The sequence below is a fragment of the Vulpes lagopus genome, chromosome 4 (genome assembly GCF_018345385.1).
Source record: "Vulpes lagopus strain Blue_001 chromosome 4, ASM1834538v1, whole genome shotgun sequence".
NCBI lineage: Eukaryota > Metazoa > Chordata > Mammalia > Carnivora > Canidae > Vulpes > Vulpes lagopus.
This window is the reverse complement of record NC_054827.1, coordinates 46,991,794-47,008,043: the sequence shown is the minus strand read 5'-3', so window position 1 is coordinate 47,008,043 and position 16,250 is coordinate 46,991,794. Positions and strand designations below refer to the sequence as shown.

Genomic DNA, 16,250 nt, shown 5'->3' with positions numbered 1-16,250 from the left:
TTCATTTCATTGTGATGCTTCTCATGACATCATTTCCAGAAGTAGTGCATTTAGAAGTGTAGAAGTCTTGGGACACCTGGATGACTGTTGGTTGAGCGTCCCACTCTTGATTTCAGCTCAGGTCGTGATCTCAGAGTCATGGGATTGAGTCCTGCAGTGGGCTCCCTGCTTAGTGGGGAATCTGCTTGAGATTCTCTCCATCTCCCTCTACCCCTCCCCCACCTTCATGCTTCTCTATCTAAAATAAATCAATCTTTTAAAAAAATAGAAGTGAAGTCTTTCTCTTAATCTTTTTTTTTTAAAGATTTTATTTATTTATTCATGAGAATACACAGAGAGGAGAGAGAGAGAGAGAGAGAGAGAGAGGCAGAGGGAGAAGCAGGCTCCATGCAGGGAGCCTGATGTGGGACTCGATCCTGGGTCTCCAGGATCACACCCTGAGCTGTAGGCGGCGCTAAACTGCTGAGCCACCGGGGCTGCCCTCTTAATCTCTTTTTATATCGTGATAAAAACATATGACATTGAACTTACCAAAGTAGCCATATTTAAGTGTACAGCTTAGTTAAGTATATTCACACTGTTGTGCAGTAGGATCCCTGGAACTTTTCAGCTTGCAAAACTGAAACTCTATGACTGTTAAATACTAGTTCCCTCCCCACCTAGCCTTTGGCAATCACCTTTCTAACTTCTGCGTGTATGATTTTGACTACTTTGGATACTTGATTTGAGTGGAATCATACAGTATTTGTCCTTTTATAACTGGCTTCTTTTTACTTAGCAGAATGTCCTCAAGGTTCATTCATATTCTAGCGTGTAACAGAATGTCCTTCTTTTTAAGTCTGCATAATATTCCATTGTATGTTTATATCACTTTTCTTCATGCATTCGTCAGTGAACATTTGGGTTGCTTCCATCTCTTGATTGTTGTGAATAATGTGGCAATTGACAGGTGTATAAATATCTCATCAATATCCTGGTTTGAATTCTCTGGGATATATACCTAGAAGTGGGATTTCTGGATCATATGGTAATGCTGTTTTCAATTTGTTGAGGAACTTCTATACTTTTTCCCCCAATGGCTGCATCATTTTACATCCCCACCAACAGTGCCAAAGAGTTCTCTGCATCCTTGCCAATACTTGTTATTTTTTGTTCTTTTGATAGTGGCCCTTCCAATGGATATGAGGTGATCTCCCAATGTAGTTCTTATTTGCATTTCTCTTTTTTGTTTAAGAGAGGGGGAAAGAGGGACGACTGGGGGGCTCAGTGGTTGAGCATCTGCCTTTGGCTCAGGTCATGATCCTGAGGAGCCTGCTTCTCCCTCTGTCTCTCTCTCTGTATCTCTCATGAATAAAGAAATAAAATATTAAAAAAAAAAAAAGAGGGGAGAAGGAGAGTGTGGAGCAGCAGGGTGAGAGGGAGAGAGAGAATATTAAGCAGGCTCCATACCTAGTAGGGAGCCGGATATGGAGCCAAAATCAAGAGTCAGATGCTTAACTGACTGAGCCACCCAGGCATCCCTGATTTGCACTTTTCTTATAATTAGTGATATAGAGCATCTTTTCATATGTGTGTTGGCCATTTGTGTATTCTCTTTGGAAACTGTCTATTCAAGTTCTTTGCCCATTTTTATATTGAGTTTTCTGTTGTTGAGTTGTAGAAGTTCCTTACATATTCTGGATATAACCTCTTATATAAATGGTTTGCAAATATTTTCTCCCACTCTATAGGTTGCCTTTTCACTCTGTTGAGTGTTTCCTTTGATGCACAGTTTTTACACTTGATATAGTTCCATTTAGTATTTTTGCTTTCATTCCCTGTGCCTTTAGTGTCATACCAAAGAAATCATTGCTAAATCCAATGTCCTAAACCTTTCTCCCTACATTTTCTCTTAGGAGTTTTATATTTTAGGTCTTATGGATAGGTTTTCAAACCACTTTGGTTTAATTTTTAATTTTTATTTAAGGTCCAACTTAATTCTTTTGCATGTGGATATCCAGTTTTCCCAATATCATTTAAGAGACTGTCCTTTCCCCACTGTGTAGTTTTGACATCTTTATCAAAAATCATTTGACTATATTATGCAAAGCTTTATTTCTGGGCTCTCAATTCTGTTTCATTGGTCTCTAGACCTGTTTTTATAGCAGTCCTACAAAGTCTTGTTCCTCTGTAGTATGTTTTGAAATCAGGCAGTGTGAGACTTCCAACTATGTTCTTTTTCAAGATTACTTTGGCTATTGTGAGGCCCTTGAGATTTGTTTTTAGGATACTTTATTCTATTCCTGCAAAGAATGCCATTGGGATTTTGATAGGGATTGCACTGAATCTGTAGATAACTTTGGATAATATGGATATTTTAACTACATTAAGTCTTCTAATCCATGAACATACAATGTCTTTCCATACATTTATATCTTTAATTTCTTTGAGCAGTGTTTTATAAGTATTCTGTACAAGATTTTCATCTCCTTGGTTAAGTTTATCCCTAAGTACTTTATTCTTTTCGATGTTATAGTAAATGAGTTTGTTGTCTTAATTTTCTTTCCAGAAGGGTCATGGTTAGTGTATAGAAACAGTTGATTTTTGTGTAATTTTGTATCCTGTAACTGTTAAAATAATTTCTTAGTTTCAAGTTTTTTTGTGGAATCTTTATACTTTTCTCATATAAAATTTTGTCACCCGTGAAACAGATATAATTCTACTTTTTTTTTATTTCCAATTTGGGTGGTATTTATTTATTTATTTATTTGCATCAGAGTAATGCTGGTCTCATAGAATGAGTTTGAAAATGTTCCCTCATTTTCAATTCTTTGGAAAAGTTTTAGAAGTATTGGTATTAATTATTCTTTAAATATTTGATAGAGGGATGCCTGGCGGGGCTCAGTGGTTAAGCGTCTGCCTTTGGCTCAGGGCATGATCCTGGGATCTGGGATTGAGACCCACATCAGCCTCCTCCCAGAGACCCTGCTTCTCCCTCTGCCTGTGTCTCTGCCTCTCTCTCTCTCTGTCTCTCATTAATAAATAAATAAATAAGATCTTTATAATTAAATAAATATTTGGTAGAATTTTACAGTGAAGCCTCTGGTCCTGGACTTTTCTTTGTTGGGAGGCTTTTGAGTACTGCTTCAAATTTTTTATTAGTTATAAGTCTATTCCAATTTCTAAAATTTATTACAAGTCAGTGTTTGTAGGTTGTATGCTTCCAGGAATTTATCAATTTCTTCTAGGTTATCCAATTTATTGGCATATAATTGTTCATGGTAGTCTGTTTAATCCTTTTTATTTCTATGACATCAGTTGTAATGTCCCTTCTTTCATTTCTAATTTTATTATTTGAGTCTCATTTCTTTTTCTCTGAGTCTAGCTAAGGATTTGTCAATTTTGTTGATAATTTCAAAAAACCAATTCTTGGTTTTGTTAAATTATTTTAATTAAAAAAAATTTTTTAAAGGATTTTACTTATTTATTCATGAGAGACACACAGAGAGAGAGGCAGAGACACAGGCAGAGGGAGAAGCAGGCTCCATGCAGGGAGCCCGACATGGGACTCGATCCCAGGTCTCCAGGATCAGGCCCTGGGTTGAGCTAAACCGCTGAGCCACCGGGGCTGCCCTGTTAATTTTTCTATTGCTTCTATTTTCTATTCCATTTATCTGTCCTCTAATCTTTATTATTTCCTTCTTTCTGCTAGCTTTTGCGTTAGTTTGCTCTTCCTTTTTGTAGTCCTTGAGATGTAAAATTAGGTTGTTGATTTGAGATCTTTCTTCTTTTTTAATATAAGCACTTGTCACTATAAACTTTCTTCTTAGTACTGGTTTTATTGTATTCCATGTGTTTCAGCATGCTGTTTTAATTTTATCTCCAGATTTCTTCTAAATTCCCTTGTGATTTCTTCTTTGACTCATTGATTGTTTAAAGTGAATTTATTTTCATATTCTATGTGATTTTTCTGTTTTCTTTCTGCTATTGATTCCTAGTTCCATAGTTTATGGCTTAACATGTGGTCTGTCTTGGTGGATGTTCTATGTGCACTTGAATGTGTATTCTGCTGTTTTGGGGTGCAGTATTTTGTATATGTCTCTTAGGTCTAGTTGGTCCCATTGTTTGGTTCAAGTCCTCTGTTTCCTTACTGATCTTCTCTCTGGTTGTTCTATCATAATGGAAGGGGAGATATTAGAGTCTCCTACTATTATTGTATTGCTGTCCATTTCTCCCTTCAGTTCTCTCAATGAGTCATACATTTGGGAGCCTTAATCTCTCTTTAAAGATGATAGGATTTACAATTCTCATAAGGATCATATTTCACAACAGTGGAATGTAAAATGTTGCCTTGGAGAGACTATGCTCAAATGGCTGGAGCTCTTTGTGGCCAGAAGGGCTTGGGACACTAGACCACTCTTCTGCTTGGAAGACCTTCCCTATACTTCCATCCCTCTCACCATGGCCCAATGTAGCTTCTGTCTGCTTCTCTAATCCCATTCTATGATGTTTATGTAATGATGGCTCATTACTGTGCCAAGCCTACCCTGACCTTAGCTTTTCTCTACTTCTTTAATACCCCTTTCTGCCTTAGCACACACACATGCATATGCACATGAGCACACATTGACATACATGTTGTGTTATTCAGGGTTTAGTATACACTAAATCTTTCCAGAGATTTCCAGAACCATTCTTAATGCTTGCTGGCTTTCAATCATATAAAATGTCTTTACATATATTAAAATACTTTTTGTTTTGAAGGTATATTTGTCAAGTTATATAAAACATACAAAACATTTTATCTGTTTGTTAGCTTGATTGGTATTTTAAAATATTTAGACAAGTAGCATGCAGGCTGCCATTGTGCTCTTGTACCGAAACTCACATACATTTAAGATGGGCCTATAGGGAAGTTATATAAACAGAATTATTTATTACAGCAGGATTGTGAAAACATCTAATTTTATTCCTTGTTGGGACATTTAAGTTCTATCCAAATGATGGAACAATATTTATCCATATATTTAGATTGTTTGAAGCCCATGAACCATGGAAAAATACTTACGATTTTAAAAATATAATGTAAAGTAAGAATAAATCTATATGAAAAATGCATGTAGAAAGAAATAAATGAAATAGTTCTCAGGATGGTAGGATTAAGGAATCTTCTCTATTTATTTTCAAAATATTTATACTGCTACATTTAACTCTATAATTTGAGTAAAAAGCAAGAATACAAATCACTAGCCTGTTTCCACACCATTATTATGCTCTGAGCTTTCTGTCCACCAGCAGCAGGGTTTCCACGTCTGCTTGTGTGGACTGACATAGTGGGAAGACAGCCACAGAGCACTGTACAGATTAAGATCATATATCTGCTAGACAAGAAATACTTTAAAGAATCTATAAAAATGAATAGTCCAGGACTCAAGGAGGATATATTTTTGAAATGTGGGGGGAGTAAGTGTGCATGACCCTGTCTGGCACTCAGCTTCATGAGGCTGAAGACTTTGGATTCATTCAGTTCTCCTGCCAGCAAAGAGAAGGGACAAGGGGACAAGTGAGGTCTGGCATAGGTAAGTCAGGGACTCTAAGGCACCCTAAGAGTCCTGAGGGATGAGCAGATACTAGGCAGGCAATGAGCATATGATGGAGAGACAATGAAGGCAAAGGCAGATCCTTACAAATGTGTTGGTGCCCCTGAAACTGTGCATCAAGTTCTGTGTGGCAGAGCTTCTGAAAAGTCACCCAAGAAATTTTTGAAGAGGATTGGAGAATAAAAGTAGAAGGAGGGAAATCAATTTTTGAAATATCTAAAGAGAGAAAAGCTGAGATGTGACCCAGGACCTCAGCACGGAGGCTATAGATATGAATTTGAAAGGAACCAGGAGAGAGAATCAACAGGACTCTGTAATTGATCAGAAGGAAAGTCAAGGGCAACAGGCAGGATGCTGGCTGAGTATCTGAGTGCATGGTAGGACCACTGTTACCAGACACCAGCAGGACTCCAGAAACCAGTAAGGATTTGGTATTAGTTTATATTTTAGATTGAAAATCTAAGTTTATATTTATTTATGTCTGCCTCTTTCCCAGGTTACAGTCCCACGGGGATCCATGTTGTCTATATTTACATTTTATGTTTACACCAGCTGAGCTCAACAGTTACATAATCAAAGAAAGAAAGGCCACTTTGGCCATGACCTCTTGTAAATTGTCAGAACTAGGTTTGCAGTCTAATCCAGAGGCATTTATGAATAAATACTGACCCCCAGTGTCTGGGTGAAGAAATAAAGATTACGTAAGGATTAAAAAACAAAGATCATGAAGTACCAAGACTCCTAGGAGAGTACCTGGAATCCAGGTACAAATCACATTCCCTACAATCCAGTTGAGAATCCTAGTGCGCTTCAGAAATTAAAATGCTCACTAGTTAACCCATGGCTAGTAACTGCCTGGAGAACTCCAAGGGATATTCTACAGGACAAGTATCAGAATGGATTAAGTAACCTCGATTCAAGTGGCCAATGGGCACATTAACTTTGTGATGGACTTTGTCCTCTCTGCTCCAGGGTCCAGCTTAAATTACTCCAAAGAGTCTGATCACTAACAGGGTAGGTTTTATGTGGTTCATTTCACTAATAAAAACTCCACCTCTCATTCCCAACCTAGGTCAACATTACATAAAATGAAGTTTCCTCTCAAGTGGATGCAAGGCAGTATTGTTGGTGGACATTCCCTTTTCAGTAGCTGTGCATCTAGAGTGAATTCATGAAAAATTCTTGAGTGAACTCTGCAGCAAGCTAACTCCTTCAGCTGCAGTTGCTTTGAGAAAGTGAGAAAGTGACCACCTGACATCTTGGCCAACGGTTGCTACAATTACTGTCATTGGGCATCTATATTCTGCAGACTGGAAACTAGGCACTGGTTCTTTGACATATGTTTATGTCATATGGTGGGATATGCTGAAATTTTTAAACACTTGGCTTTGCAGAGAAATCCATGAACAGGTTAAGCAATAAAACTGGCTTGATGGGTAGAGCTTCCTTCATGAAAACAGCTTCCTTTCTTCCCTTTCGTGAATCTTGTGTTGTTGTTGGTCTTTTGTCTTTTGTTGTTGGTTTTTTTTTTTTAAGATTTTATTTATCTGAAGGACAGAGAGAGGCAGAGAGCACGAGTGGGGAGACAGGAGAGGGAAAAGCAACCTCCCCGCAGAGCAGGGAGCATGACTCAGGGCTTGATCCCAGGATTCCAGGATCATGATCTGAGCTGAAGACTGACATTTAACCTGACTGAGCCACCCAAGCACTCCATGAACCTTGCTTTTTAAGTGAGACTAGACTGAAGGCTTATGTGGCCAATAACAAGATGAATAAAAGGCAAATCTTTAGTGCCAACACAATCCATTTGCCTTTTGTTTGGGGCAATGAGAACCAGTCACTGCAGGCCTTTGACCCTCATCAGTCTTAGTAGAAGGACGCTTGGAATAGCAGTAGAAACCAAGGCTGCTTCAGAGTCACATGGACTCAGGCAGGGACTGGGACACTGAGATGAATGACACAAGGAACACCTGCAAGCTGGCTGCTGCACAGTTAACATTCAAGGAAACAGGCCCAGACGTTACATACGGCTCAGGAGCCAAATGGTGACAGTAAGAAGGAATGCCACCCCAAGGCAGTAAAGGAGATTAAAATAGAAGGTTTTGCATCAAGAGAAAGAAATTCCATTTACTATTTGTTCAGCTACAAAGTAATGGCAACCATAATTCTGCTCCTGATTTGCTCTATCACCAGAAAAGCTAATTGTCGGTGTAATGCCTAACTGCAGTGCCAAACATAATTGAAATGAAATGAGTGTACAACTTGTTTCTTGACAATACAGGCTTGAAAAGTTCTTCTCTTACCTAACAAGGACTGAGATTTCAAGAAGAGCAAAACAGCACAGAAATCAAGCACCTTTATCCAGTCACTACATGTAGGCTGTTTTAATTGCTTCTTTGTCAATTTTTTTCCTCCTGTCACTTTATTGTTCCTGGTTTCATTTTGAAAAATTTCAAAACCTACAGAAAAGCTGGAAGAATAGTACGATAGTACAAAATTATACATGCTTTCCTCGGTTTATCAATTATAACATTTACTACATTTGTTTCCTGTCTCTCTCTAAATATATAGGGACCTTGTGTTGGCCAGACCGTTCAGAAGTGAATTACAGACATGACACATCACCTTATAATCTCCAGGCCCCAAATGTCCTTTTTAACTTTTAATTAAAATAGCCAATTAAAGTTCAAATATCGAGGCCCTCATCCCAAATGTGATGGTGTCTGGAGGTATTTGGGACATACTCAGATTTACATGAGGTCTTGAGGGTAGACCCACCCCCAATCCCTCCTCTCTCCACCACATGAGAGCAAGAAGACGTCTGTCAAGAAAACATCTGAGGAGGACCCTCATCAGGCACCAAATCTGCTAGTTCCTTGATCTCGGACGTCCCAGTCTCTGGCACTGTGACCAATGTTTGTTGTTTAAGCCACCTTGTCTGTTACAGCAGCTTGAGCAGACTAAGACAAATGTTTCATTATCCGTGATCATTATCACTCTTGTCTTTAATCTCAAATTGTCCCAAGTTTGGCACTTGAAGGCAATTTTTGTGTCCCATCAGTCTCTGGGCATTTTCTTCTTTATATTTTCTGTCCCAAACCTGGAATTAACCATTTTCCCAAACATCCCTGGTTCAGTGGAATAGTAATTAGAAAGCAAGCTCAGGACAGTAGGTGTCCTCATTATTACTAGGGTTTTGCATCTAGGTCCTTTCAGAGGATGGGGAGTTGAGGGTGAGAAAAGGTGGTGTTAGGGAGAGAAAACACACACACACACACACACACACACACACACACCCCTTCATATAAATATCTCCAGTTCAAAACCAATAAAAGAGCATTCTTTTTTATCTGTTTCTGTGTTCTATCTCCCTTCTCCCATAGTGAGTAACCTGATTCACAAGAACATCAGCAAATGTGCTCATTTCTTAAATCTATGCAATTGGCTTCAGAATTATTTAAAGTAGTCTCAGGAACATTTTCATCTTTAAAACAGTTGAATTTAACACCAGAGTCACCAAATCATCCCACATTATTCAGCAGAAACCACACATAACAGACTAACAGGTCCCTAGACAGCAACCAGAGGTAATACAGACAATATATACTAGCCAAGATTCAAACTGGACAACTTAGCAAAGGCTGCCATGCGGTTTCTCTAAAGCACCAAAAAAAAAAAAGACAAAGTTCAGAAGAGACTATTGATGGCTTCCATTTAAACTGTGCAGACTATTTAAGCTGTTTTCCTTTCAGAATCTATACTGCTTAATCTTTGGCATTTATTTCAGAAAAATCCAGTGGGGGCCGGTGTAGAGAGAGGGGAAATATACCTAACAGTGGTCACAGGTGACAGAGGTGGCAGTTGGGTGATAGACAGGCATGAGTGTTCTTTGTGCTATTTACACTCTCTGCTTTTGTGGATGTTTAAAGATTTTTATATTTTTAATTTATTTTTAAGGTTTTATTTATTTATTCATTAGAGACACAGAGAGAGGCAAAGACACAGGCAGAGGGAGAAGCAGACTCCCTGCGGGGAGCCCGATGTGGAACTTGATCCCAGGACCCTGCAACCACTATCTGAGCAAAAGGCAGATGCTAACCACTGAGCAACCCAGGTGTCCATAATGATTTTTATAATAAAAAGTTTTTTTAATGTATTCCTGTCAAATCAGAGTAAATGTAAGCTTAAATGGCCAGCTCCGACTTAAATAAAAAGCAAGTAAGAAGTATGTGGCTCTACTGTCTATACGTAGGAAGAGATAGTGACACCCTAGCTTACCTTTAGAAAATTGTCAAGGGAACTTACAATTTTTTGGCAACATAAGGTCCCAGTGTCTTAAAGGTTAGACTATATAGCTGGATTATCCTCCAACAAATAAAACATTACCAATTGTGGAAAAAGAGTGACTTTCATTTCTGCCTATTATTTGGCCAACTAACTTTGTCGTAGGAGGAAGATTGAATGATTAAAATAAGCTTATATTTTGGATGTTTCATTTTTCCCCTTGGAATCAGTGTTTTAAATTCCCTTCATAGTCCAATGTGGAAAACTCTCAGGCCACAGCCAGATCTATTGTGAGGCAAGGCATGATTCAATACTACAAACAGCCAAAAACTTGGAAAATCCAATTATGCAAAACCCAAAAGCAGGAAACATAATCAGGAACTGCAACATTGAGGCAATCTTGGTATGTTTCTGAGGGAAGAAGAACATAGGAAAGGCTTTCCAGGTAATGGGAAAGCTGAACTTTGAATAGACTATTGCTTGCAAGAGCAAGAAAATGAATTAAAAATGACACCAGGGAGGATGCAACCTCTGTCTAGAAAAACTGTTTCCCCTAGCCCATTTTGTCAGAAGCAGTGAGGGGCCAGGAAAACGAAGAACTCTAACTACATGAAGGAAGGTGTGGGGAAGTACTTGACCTCTCTCTTCTCTTTTCTTGGGTGGCGACATGACCAGTTGGATTTCTGCATTTGGCCACTGGACTGGCCAAGTGCTGCCCACTGGGGATTGGTTTTAATAGGCTCACACAACACAACCAAAAAAAAAATGAATAAATAAATTTGCCCCTGAAAAGCTACAGAGCATGGGGAGGCTTCCCAGATTGGAAGACAAATAACCACCACCATTACTGTGGAAATAAGCAGATCTCATTCAGAAATCTTTCTTACACATCTTATCAAAGAAAAATACATGACATAACATATCCTTGTCCAAGGATGCTTTCTTGTCCATGTTCAAATTAGTATTAGATGATGAGAAAACCTTCATTCTCTGAAGCAGAATGTCTGTTCTTTTGGAAAAGTAAATTCTCGGTGTCCTGGGATACAGTATTCATCTGAGATATTTAAAAATTAAAACTCTAGGAGCATCTTGCTATGGCCCTCATCTTAGCACACTGGTTCCACACTGGGACAATCATGTCAGCCTGGGCAGAGGAGACATGTCTAGTTGGCTCCAGTTAGTAGCCTTCAAGATTCCTACATCAAAAATTCTGGCTATCTTGTAAGCCATGTGAAGAAAACAGGTACATTAGGTGGTCTAAAGTTGAAGTGTTGGAATTGTTAAAAATAATCTTATATGTCTTTAAAAAAAACTGAGGCACCTGGCTGGCTCAGTCAGTAGAGTATGTGCCTCTTGATCTTGGGGTTCTGAGTTTGAGCCCCATGCTGGATGTAGAGGTTCCTTAAAAATAGAATCTTAAAAAAATAATTTTACATGAGGTTTTCATAAGCATCTCATTTATTTCAGCCAAGATCTCAAAAACAATAAACCAAATTATATCAGAAAGTATCAGCAAAAATTTAACCCTATCTTAGGAAATCTGCAAGATTCCAAAATGACTGGTTGTGAGTGTAGCTTTGTGTGTAGAAGCACATCATTCTGCGGGGAGTACTTTGGGAGTGAACATCTTGATGTAGGACAAGGGAAGACTCCAATCTAAGCTCTTGAGTTGCATTAAGATATGGTCACCAATTGGGTTAGAAAAATCAGAGTTCAATTCCAGAGATGAAACTGTTAAAGAACAGTCTGAGGTATAGCCTAGCCATAGGCTTGGAATTATAGGAAGATCTGATCTCTGAATTCTAAAGAATATTACTTGGTTAAGCAATTGGACTAAAATGAAGGGTTATGGTAGACACCATGTGTTGGTCAAATGTAAAGCATCCACATTCCATGTCCTTATGCATCACAAATGTGGCCAGCTGTGAGCACTCCAGCTTCAGCTCTTCTTCCCAGCCATCTCCATTGGCCAGTGTGCAAAAAGAGTCCAAAGTAAGGACCAAAAGGAGACCAAGCAGTAGCAAGGGTTTCAGAATTAGTTTTCTTCTATTGCCATTTACTATAAAATGGATATAAATAGATTAATCCACCAATGGAAAACCATGAAAAACTGATGAATTTTTCCCCCATGACTTTATCACTGAAATACATGTCACTTGCCTTGAAATAAGGTAAGAGTTTAAATAAATGATGACTTACATGACCATGAGATTTAAAAATATAATCTAGAAAACAGTGTTATTGAGATTGATAAGTAATCATGTTGTCCATGGCCTACCCATGCTGCTCTATGTTATATACACTTGCTCTTGGCTGATGAACAATACATGTTTATGACAAGCCCCAATGTACCATATTTTCCCTGCTCATGTGAATAAAATTACATGCACTATATCTTACCTTTCCCCAAACCTTGATGTTCAATTTGTAGAGAATATCCATGTAACTCTTTGAGTGTTACAGGAAGATTTTGAACCAAAGACTAGTTCTTAGGCCTTTACCTAATGTTTATCACTTTGGGGATATTTGTTTTCGGTCACAGACCTTTATTTTTAAACCAATTTTAAGTACCTAAAGCTTGAAGTTTAATACAACAGAACAAAAGGAGAATATAAACAGCTAGAGTTGTCTCCATGTTGCTAATTCTAGCAGCCAAAGGGGAATCCTACCGAACGTCAAAGAAAGGATGTCTCTGGACTAGAGACAAGGCAAAGGGCCTATTGTTTGTTGTTGGCTTCCGTGGAGAAACCAACCTATGATTTATCCCATTTAATGGGCCTCTGGTTTTAACTAGCAAAGCATCCCTTTTCCTAGAGGAGAAGGCTAATTAGTAATAAATACTTAAGTAGAGTTTATTATCCAACATACCTTAACTTACTATCATTGCAGAAAGTCTCAGTAATATAAAAGTGAACTACTTATTGGAATAAGTAGTGCCTGTCAATAGTGAGTCAATAATGATTTATTGAATGATGAATACCTTAAACTTCACTTCTACTTGTTACTCTCCTGTCTTAGAAACTTAGGACATTGATTAAGCCCCACTGGTTACTAATTAGTCCCCATGAATAACTAATTCAAACAGGACTAGCAGGAGACTTCATTCATAAGACTTAAAGTACTCAGGCATCCTAAAGCCTTTATCTGGGCAACATAAGTTACCTAGTTACCTATAGAAACTCTACCCCATAGCCCCATTTTGGAAAAATCAGGGGAAAATAAAGAGAGAGAAGAGAGATCAGCACCCATAAAACACTGCATGCCACTTCTTTTGCTGCTATTCCTAGCTAGCAAATGGAAAGCCTTCATTTTTCCACTCGTTTTTTCACTTTTCCTTGATCATCTATTTTCTTAATGGCAGCTTGGATGGCCTCTTGGTCGCCCAGGAACTGGTGAGGCCCAACAGCATGCAGGTTCTCATCCAGTTCCAGGAGAATGGGGACTCCAGTGGGAAGAGTGATGTTGATAATGTCTTCATCGGAGATACCTGTAGATCAGGAGAGGAATGGACAAGTCATTAAAGGTGATGCAAGAGGAAGTTCTGTTCAGTTTTGTTTTGTTTTAAGGTTTTTATTTAATTTATTTTAGAAAGAGTGAACAGAATGGGGGATATTGGGAGAGGATCTCAGGCAGACTGTACTGAGCGCAGAGCCTGATATGGGGCTTGATCCCTGAACCCTGAGATCATGAACCAAGTTGAAATGGAGAGTTGGATGCTTAGGTGACTGAGCCACCCAGGCGCCCCGCTGCACATTTATTGAGTCCCATATTTGCTACATGTCTGAAACCATGCCAGATACTGGGAGGGATTCTAGCTATAGTTCCTGGAAGGAAAAAAACTTCCCAGAAATTTAAAAATAAAAAATCTCTGTCTCTTAGACAGAGATTCCCATCACATCAAATTTTAGAACAGTAGATACCCTTCAGGGCAACCTGTTGTTCCTTCAGTTTCCCATCTAAATCCTGTACATGAACCTTCATAGTAGCATTAGTCATAGCAGCCAAAAAGTGGAAATGTCCCTCAAATGATGAAGGGATAAATTAACTGTGGTAGCTGTGGTATAGCCACAGAGTAAAATATTATTTGGCAATAAAAAAGAATTGTGTGCTGATACATGCTACACATTGATGAACTTTGAAAATATTATGCTAATATAAGCCAGTCACTATGGACTGTATGTTGTATGATTCCATTTATATAGGAAAATCTAGAGTGAGACAAATAGACTAGTGTTGCCTAGGACAAGACCAAATGGGGAAAATGAGAAGTGATAGCTAGGTATAGGGTTACTTTTGAAAACAATGAAAAGAGAGGAGGGGCAAGATGGTGGAGGAGTAGGGTCCCCAAATCACCTGTCCCCACCAAATTACCTAGATAACCTTCATCATCATGAAAATCTACGAATTCGGCCTGAGATTTAAAGAGAGAACAGCTGAAACGCTACAGTGAGAAGAGTTCGTGCTTCTATCAAGGTAGGAAGACGGGGAAAAAGAAATAAAGAAACAAAAGGCCTCCGAGGGGGAGGGGCCCCACGAGGAGCTGGGCTGAGGCCGGGGGTAGTGTCAGGAGAGCCCCGTCCCGGAGGAGCAGGAGCTGCACCAACCTTTTCAGGCGGAAAGGCGCCCGCAGGGAGTTGAAGCAGGACCCAGGAGAGCGGGGATGCCCTCGGGCTCCCTGGGACACTAACAGGCACCTGCGCCCCCGGGAGATGCGCCGAGCTCCCTAAGGGCTGCAGCGCGCACCGCGGGACCCGGAGCAGCTCGGAGGGGCTCGGGCGGCGGCTCCGCGGAGGGGGCTGCGGGGCGGGAGCGAATCCAACAGCGCAGGCCCCGGAGCACAGGGCGCCGGGACACAGCCCAGGATCCGGCCTCCCCCGGGACAGGCAGAGGCCGGGAGGGCCCAGGACAGCCAGGACGCTCCGGCCCTGAGCTGAGCAGATCAGCGGCCCCGCCCGGGAGCCTCCAGGCCCTGCAGATGGAGAGCCCCGGAGTTACTGCGGGGGCTGACTCCAGGGCTGCAGAGCTGGCCCCGCCACTGGGGTTGTTCCTCCTGGGGCCTCACGGGGTCAACAACCCCCACTGAGCCCTGCACCAGGCAGGGGGCAGAGCAGCTCCCCCAAGTGCTAACACCTGAGAATCAGCACAGCAGGCCCCTCCCCCAGAAGACCAAGGAGACGGACCAGTTCCAGGGGAAGTCAAGGGACTTAAAGTATACAGAATCGGAAGATATGCCCCCGTGTTTTTTGATTGTTTGGTTGGTTGGTTGGTTTGGGGATTTTTTTGTTTTTTTTGTTTTTTGTTTGTTTGTTTGTTTGTTTTTGCTTTTTGATTTGTTTCCTTCCCCCACCCTTTTTTTCCTTTATTTCTCTTTTTCTTCTCTTTTTTTAAATTTTTTTCTTCCTTTTTTCTTTTTTTCTTTTTCTCTTTTCTTTCCTTCTTTCTCTCTCTTTTTCTCCTTTTCCCAATACAACTTGTTTTGGCCACTCTGCACTGAGCGAAATGACTAGAAGGAAAACCTCACCTCAAAAGAAAGAATCAGAAACAGTCCTCTCTCCCACAGAGTTACAAAATCTGGATTACAATTCAGTGTCAGAAAGCCAATTCAGAAGCACTATTATACAGCTACTGGTGGCTCTAGAAAAAAGCATAAAGGACTCAAGAGACTTCATGACTGCAGAATGTAGATCCAATCAGGCAGAAATTAAAAATCAATTGAATGAGATGCAAACCAAACTAGAAGTCCTAACAATGAGGGTTAACAAGGTGGAAGAACGAGTGAGTGACAGAGAAGACAAGTTGATAGCAAAGAGGGAAACTGAGGAAAAGAGAGACAAACGATTAAAACCCCATGAGGATAAATTAAGGGAAATAAACGACAGCCTGAGGAAGAAAAACCTATGTTTAATTGGGGTTCCCGAGGGCACCGAAAGGGCCAGAGGGCCAGAATATGTATTTGAACAAATCCTAGCTGAAAACTTTCCTAATCTGGGAAGGGAAACAGGCATTCAGATCCAGGAAATAGAGAGACCCCCCCTCTAAAATCAATAAAAACCGTTCAACACCTCGACATCTAATAGTTAAGCTTGCAAATTCCAAAGATAAAGAGAAGATCCTTAAAGCAGCAAGAGACAAGAAATCCCTGACTTTTATGGGGAGGAGTATTAGGGTAACAGCAGACCTCTCCACAGAGACCTGGCAGGCCAGAAAGGGCTGGCAGGATATATTCAGGGTCCTAAATGAGAAGAACATGCAATCAAGAATACTTTATCCAGCAAGCTCTCATTCAAAATGGAAGGAGAGATAGAGAGCTTTCAAGACAGGCAGGAACTAAAAGAATATGTGACCTCCAAACCAGCTCTGCAAGAAATTTTAAGGGGGAACTCTTAA

The 16,250-nt window shown here is 40.0% G+C and overlaps 1 protein-coding gene across 1 annotated transcript in view; it reads right to left on the bottom strand.

Annotated features, from left to right (window-relative positions):
- Positions 1-11,303: 11,303 nt before the first annotated feature.
- Positions 11,304-16,250, bottom strand: part of BPGM (bisphosphoglycerate mutase) — a 33,831-nt gene continuing 28,884 nt past the window's right edge. Inside the window, exon 4 of the mRNA XM_041752665.1 lies at positions 11,304-13,350. Within this exon, the coding sequence (XP_041608599.1) occupies positions 13,169-13,350 (182 nt within the window). The 3' untranslated portion in view covers positions 11,304-13,168. The remainder of the gene's footprint in view (positions 13,351-16,250) is intronic.